The sequence below is a fragment of the Papaver somniferum genome, chromosome 2 (assembly GCF_003573695.1).
Source record: "Papaver somniferum cultivar HN1 chromosome 2, ASM357369v1, whole genome shotgun sequence".
NCBI classification, from domain to species: domain Eukaryota; kingdom Viridiplantae; phylum Streptophyta; class Magnoliopsida; order Ranunculales; family Papaveraceae; genus Papaver; species Papaver somniferum.
Window position 1 is genome coordinate 84,235,242 of NC_039359.1, and position 6,325 is coordinate 84,241,566.

The 6,325-nt window shown below is 36.2% G+C and overlaps 1 protein-coding gene across 1 annotated transcript; it reads right to left on the reverse strand.

Moving 5' to 3' along the window:
* Positions 1-3,116: 3,116 nt before the first annotated feature.
* On the reverse strand, positions 3,117-4,500 carry LOC113351526. Its single transcript, XM_026595492.1, has 5 exons — positions 4,379-4,500; positions 4,112-4,264; positions 3,674-3,991; positions 3,322-3,480; positions 3,117-3,267 (listed from the first exon to the last, which is right to left on the reverse strand). Exons 1-5 carry the CDS (start codon positions 4,498-4,500, stop codon positions 3,117-3,119), a joined length of 903 nt encoding a protein of 300 aa, XP_026451277.1.
* Between the last annotated feature and the right edge of the window lie 1,825 nt (positions 4,501-6,325).

Below are 6,325 nucleotides of genomic sequence, written 5' to 3' on the forward strand. Positions count from 1 at the left end.
CTCAATGAGTTGGACGAGATTCGTAGAGATGCATACGATAGTGCTAAGGAGTATAAGAACAAAATGAAAATTGTGCATGATAGGAATATTTTACGAAAGTCATTTTCTCCAGGTCAAAAAGTTCTTCTGTATGACACTCGTTTGCATCTATTCCCAGGGAAGTTGCGCTCTCGATGGACCGGTCCTTTTGTGGTCCATACTATTTTTCCTCATGGCGCTGTTGAGATTGAGACACCATATGGTAGTAGTTCTTCGAAGGTTAACTGTCAGCGATTGAAGCCTTTTTTAGAGCCTTTTCCTACAGGTGATGTTGAGGAGGTCCCTCTGGAGGACCCTGTTTACCTTGATTGACCATCGAGGCGATTTTGTATGTTGTATAATATTTTTGTAGGTTTTTGGTTACACTTCACCCAGGTACTATCTTTCCGACTTCTCTCTTTACTATTTCCTCATGTTACTTATATTTTTGGTACTGTTCTTTGATTAGAAACATTGAGGACAATGTTAGATTTAAGTTTGGGGGTGGGGTAGAACTTTTTGTTACCTTTTCGTTGCAATAAATAAACTCCAGAGCCTAGAAATTTATCCATATTAAGGATGGCACTAACCAATCTAAGTGGATGGAAGCATTTTGTTTATAGGAGTTGAGGAACCAATCTGACTAGATGGCAACATCTAAAGAGTATATTCATAAGAGCACAGAGCTCAGGTGTTAGAAATAACATGATAGTTTCACCATATCTCGTTGAGTCCTTTTCACTTCTGTTTTTATTTTGTTTTGTTTTTAAACTATGTTTCTCTAAGTGAATAGGTGGGGCTCACGATTCAAGTTATTACCAATGCTAGGGTGAATTAGAGTGACTGAGATACAAAAAAAAAAAAAAAAAAAAAAAAAAGACCAGACCATCAGACCAACTGGAATAAATTCAATAAAGTCGACCACTGGAACCCTTGTATATGCCAGTTGTGTTGACCTAGAGTTAGGATTATCAACCACTGTTACCCTTGTATATGCCAGTGTGTTGATATTAGTCAGACCGATATCTCAGTCCATTAGGATAGGTTCATTTTGGCGGAGGCCTTCAGACAGATACGAGAAACACCGTTCACCTAGTAAACATCAAAACCATCTATGTTTTTCTATATCCATCTTCTTGATCTATCCATGTGATTAGTTTTGACTCCGGATATTGTGTCCATAGTGCGACTATCTGAGTAGAGCTCTGTCACTTCATATGAATTTTAGTATGCTTGAGTGCAAACTCGTGTACAACAACTGGAATTTCGCATCAGGGTACTTCCTCTTGTAGTCAATAAGTATGCCAACCAAGGAGATTCTTTAGTGCCTTCCAAGGTTCTGTGTAGATAGCTAGGGTCTGGAGTATAAAGGTTTTGTGGGTATACCTCTGGTAAGCCCTCCGGAGACAACATTCCTCCATTAGGGACACCTAGGGGTTTAAAGGCTTATTGCATACGCTAAATGCAATCGACGATGCCTGCGACAGTGAGTTAGTATTTTATTTCTATTTTATTTTTGCTCGAGGACTAGCAAATAATAGGTTTGGGGGTATTTGATAGACACATTTTTGTGTCCGATTTGTCTCGATTCTATATATTGTTAGGGCTCATTTTTATACTTATTATGGTGTTTTATTTATTTGTAGGTATTTTTGGCTAATAAACATTTTTGGAAAAAATTGGCTCAAAAAGTTGTCGGAAATCACCCGGAGGACATTTGCTATTCGGACTCTCACTTTGGATAAGGGGTAATCTAATTACTAAGGGGCATCCCATTTCCAGGCAGTTTCTAATCGCACCCCTACTCTGGATAAGGGGCAACCATCTTCAACATTTCAAAAACCAGGTTTTTGGCGGGAAAATAGTGCAGTGAAGAACAGTTTTGGCAATCGTGATTTGGAGGAGTTTGAGGTCGATTAAACCTCTGATTTTCATAGGATAGACTCCTTATGGGTCTAGGAATCTGATATGGGTGTTTAAATCAATTAGACTGGGCTTAATCAACGGATTTTTCTCACAACAGAAAATATGGAAAGTCACGTGTGTGACCTGTTTTAGTGAATTTCAGAGAGATTAAAGCGCTGTAAACCTTCCCAAAGATTTGTATCTATCTGAGGAAAAGTTTAGAATAAAAGGAAAGCTCAGAAACGTGTAGAAATCTTAAAAGGAAAGAGATTTTGGAAGATTTGGGAGAGATTTAATCGGTATTTTTGATATAAATAGATGTCTTGGGTCATATAGAAGAGGTGTCGAGAGTTTGGGAACCTAAGGAGAGCCAGAGAAGAAGAAATCAGAGCTTTACCAAACTCTGTTTCTGCTGCTGCTACTGCTGAAGAAGAAGAACGCGAAGAACATTGACGCACGGTAAACAGTCGCAGAACAGTGTCGTTGTTTAACAGCTGAAGAACATTAAGCTGTGCAGGGCAGTCGTATTTTAGGGTCTTAAACTTAGTTACAAAGCAACAGTTTTTCTGTAACAGTTCTATTGTAACAGCTGTTTTGCAACACCAATATACTGTTGCAAACAGTCTGTGTTATTACTTTTCACTCTTATAATCATCTTTTGAGCAACAAACACATATTTTGAGATCATGATTAATATGAGGAGCTAAACCCCATTGCTGAGGCGATAGAGGAAGCTATTTTTACAACAAAAAGTGGTATATTCTATTTTATCTTTTTATTTGCAATAATTATATGATTATTTTCCTTGAACTATTATTGAATATGATTTTTATTTGAGTGATTGTGATCTATTTTGATGGAGTATGCTTAGTTTTAAGGCTTTTGATGCTTCATACTTGGTATTTACAATTATTACTTTTGAAAAATCTACTTGTTGCAATATTTTAGAATCAAATTAAACAAGAAAATTGCATAAATATAAGTATTGGTTTAGTCACTTTGAACTTGGAAAATAGTGGAATCTTAGCCTCAATGTTTCTTTTAGTATTGATATCATCTTTGATTGAGTTTGCTATAATTTTTAGTGAGTTTTCTATTTTAATATTAGAATTTAAGTCTAATTAATATCCTTCACAAGTCTGAGAATCGAACCACTTTTACCACTGTCTACAAATCACATCAACTGTGGCTTGTCATAATTGGGGATTGGCAAGATGATCTCTTGGTATGTCATGTTGTACCATTCCAGTGGTGAAGTATGGCTCAACAAATGAATACATGTCCTCCCTTGTAGATTGAATGGCAGCACAAGCATGTGCGCAGGGAAAACCATTTACTTGCCACCTGTGACACGTACAAGTTCTCTCTAAAAGATCTACAGAATGAGTGCGGGGATACCTGACTTCATACAATCTTTCCATAGACTCAACAACAGTCCAAGTACGACCAATGTTGATGTTCTCGTTTAGTAAATCCTCGTATACGGGAGTGAGCCTAGTGTTAAAATTTTCAAGACCTTCTACCTTTTTCTTAGAATTCATCTGCATAACCTTCAAACTAAGATAATAAAAACACAAAACATAAAATAAAAACATGATATAGAATAAATACAAATAAAACATGTGTGCAACAATGTACACACATTCGCAGAATCAAAGATATAACATGTGTACAAGTATGTACACATCAAGAAAATCCATGTGTGCGACAGTAAAAAATAAATGAATGAAACACTAAACATAAAACTCACCGTATCGCATCGAGAAGAGCAAAAGCAGGCAGTTTTTTGAACTCAAGAATCCAGTTATTGAATGACTCGGCAATAGATGAAGAGTGAGCAGCATATCTGCATAGAGGGAAAAATGCATTTTCCCATTTCTCCTTTGGAATGGTCCTGAGATAATTAGCAACATATCCACAACCAATTGCATGCATGACCCGCAAAGCTTCTTCAAAGTTCGCTGCTGTGTAAGAGTAAGCAGCTTTGTAAAACAAACCAATAACGGCATTGTAATTCGCATCACCTTTTCCAATAGGGAGATTGCACTTGATGTGGTAAAAGCAATAGCTGTGATATGAACCAGGAAATGCTCTTGGAATTCCCTGCAGAAGTCCTTTGTGACGATCACTAAGGAAAACAATTGGACGATCATCGACCGCTTGTTGAAGATTATCCAGAAACTAAAACCAATTGTCTTTGTTTTCAGATAAAACAATAGCAAAGGCATATGGGTAAAAACCATCATTTCCATTGACACATGTTGCAGCCATCAAAGTACTCCTGAATCTACCAATGAGGAAAGTAGCGTCCAAGTAAATCATGGGCCTGAGATACTTATAACTATGCTTGCAAGCACCGAAACAGATGAAAATCCGCTTAAATTTTCCAGTTTCTTCATCAACTTCAAGTTTCACAAAGCTATCAGGATTAGTTTGCTCAATGGCTTTCACATACCAATTTAAATCGCTATACGACTTCTCGTCGTTACCATATTGATCTTCAAATACAGCTTCTTTCCCTCTACGAGCATGGTGATACTTAATATTGGACCCATAGGTCTTCTTTAAGAGTGACATGATTTGTTTGGGTTTTAAAGTGGGATCACCCTGTATACTATCAGCGATCAAATGCTTAACTAACTTGGTTGTCACCACAGGACTCTTCAACCTCAAACCAACACCACAGATACAAAAAAAAATGGAGTAAGTAATGTGCACCACATTGTGCACTTAATAAAATCTCAAAAACAACAACACACATGCAAAAAGAAAGCACATACCAAGCAAGAATATGAAATTTACACCACAAGTGCCACCCAAAAAGCCTACAATAAGTAATGTGCACCACAATGTACACCTAAAACAAGTCTACATATTAAAAACTAAAAATCAATAACATGGATCAAAAAAACAAGTGAACACCACTAACCTGTGAATAACGTTAGAATCTTTCAGCACAAACCGAGAAATGTCACCATTCACAGGCCCAAAGTGAATCCTCCAACCACAACCATCTTCATCTCACTTCGCAGTAAAACGAGTCTTGTCGTTTTTAAGAATAATAATCTTGTAACCAGTACACATCTTGTATTCATCAACAACAATCCTTACATCTTTAACACCACCCACAAATTCTCTACCAATATTGTCAAAAACATAACGCCATTCATCGATAATGAGAGGCTTGGCCTTGTCCGCGTCATGATCGACCACCCTTACAAGCTTAGGACTTTCACTTACATAAGAATTTGAAGTACTAGCACCAGAACTAATGCTACAACCAGAATTAGAACGAGACAAAGACCTTGAACTAGTGCTACAACCAGTATGCTTCGGAATCACATCAACATTCAAATAGAAGTCTTCATTGTTCATCTGAATAACAAGAGAAACTAAACCTTGAAGTTGTATATCACCTTGTATAAAAACTACTTGATTAGTATCCATATAGGAAAAACGTATACTCAAAGGGGACAAAGACCTCCACTGCTTATAGGCAAAACGCTTCAATTCATCAACGGTGATTAAAGTATTAACACGAAACGCAGAAGAATGTTCACCATGATTCAAAACAGCATGAACAAACTTCTCAGACATATTTGATACACCTATATATAACAAAAGATATAATAATAGTTTCAGATTCGCATAACCTAAAACTTGAAGAGTGTACAGGAAAGTACACATTTAATCGAAGGCAAAAAATCAAATAACAGTAAACTTCAAATCAAAACTATTCCATCGATTAATCGAAGATATAACAAAAGTTTCAGAATCTTACTAGAACACATAATTGAATAAACCAAAAGCATATGATCTAATATCAGTTCGATTTCATATCATGCATCATAACACCAAACACCAAAAAACAGTAATCAAAATCATTCCCCGAAAATCAAAAGTTAAATACACCAAAAATCAAATCAATAACATACAAACAATAAGATGTAACAGATTGAATTCATATCATCAACTGATAAAATAAAAAAAAAAACTAAATATCAGAAAAGAGATTCAACGATGAAGCAAAAACAGAACTAACCTGAATTTGAATTCCGTTAAATATCAGGAATTCGTGAAATCCAACATAACCTCTATGAAACTGTTAAATCGCTGTTACTTGTAAAGTTGAATTCTGGATCGATTTATCTCTGAAATCTGACGTGAATTCAAATCTCTAGTCCAAAAATAATCCCGCAACTACACTTTACCAGTAATCTGAAGTTGAATCGCAACCAAATTTCTCTCTGAAACTGTTAAATCGCCTACGAATTTCTTCTCTGTCCGGCTCCCTGTTTTGAACTCATGTTTGAGATTTGAAATTTTCGATTTCAAATCCTCGTTTTATGTATGGAATGGTCTCAAGGGTAGTTAAGGGATATTGAAAATACAGAAAAATCGG

What these genes read in the sequence shown, in the direction of transcription:
- LOC113351526 (XM_026595492.1), bottom strand. Translation starts at nt 4,500, where the DNA reads ATGTCACTCTTAAAGAAGACCTATGGGTCCAATATTAAGTATCACCAT. An exon ending in TCTGAAAACAAAGACAATTG is followed by an intron (nt 3,992 to 4,111) that starts GTTTTAGTTTCT and finishes TTCATATCACAG; the next exon opens with CTATTGCTTTTACCACATCA. An exon ending in GCTCTTCTCGATGCGATACG is followed by an intron (nt 3,481 to 3,673) that starts GTGAGTTTTATG and finishes TTATTATCTTAG; the next exon opens with TTTGAAGGTTATGCAGATGA.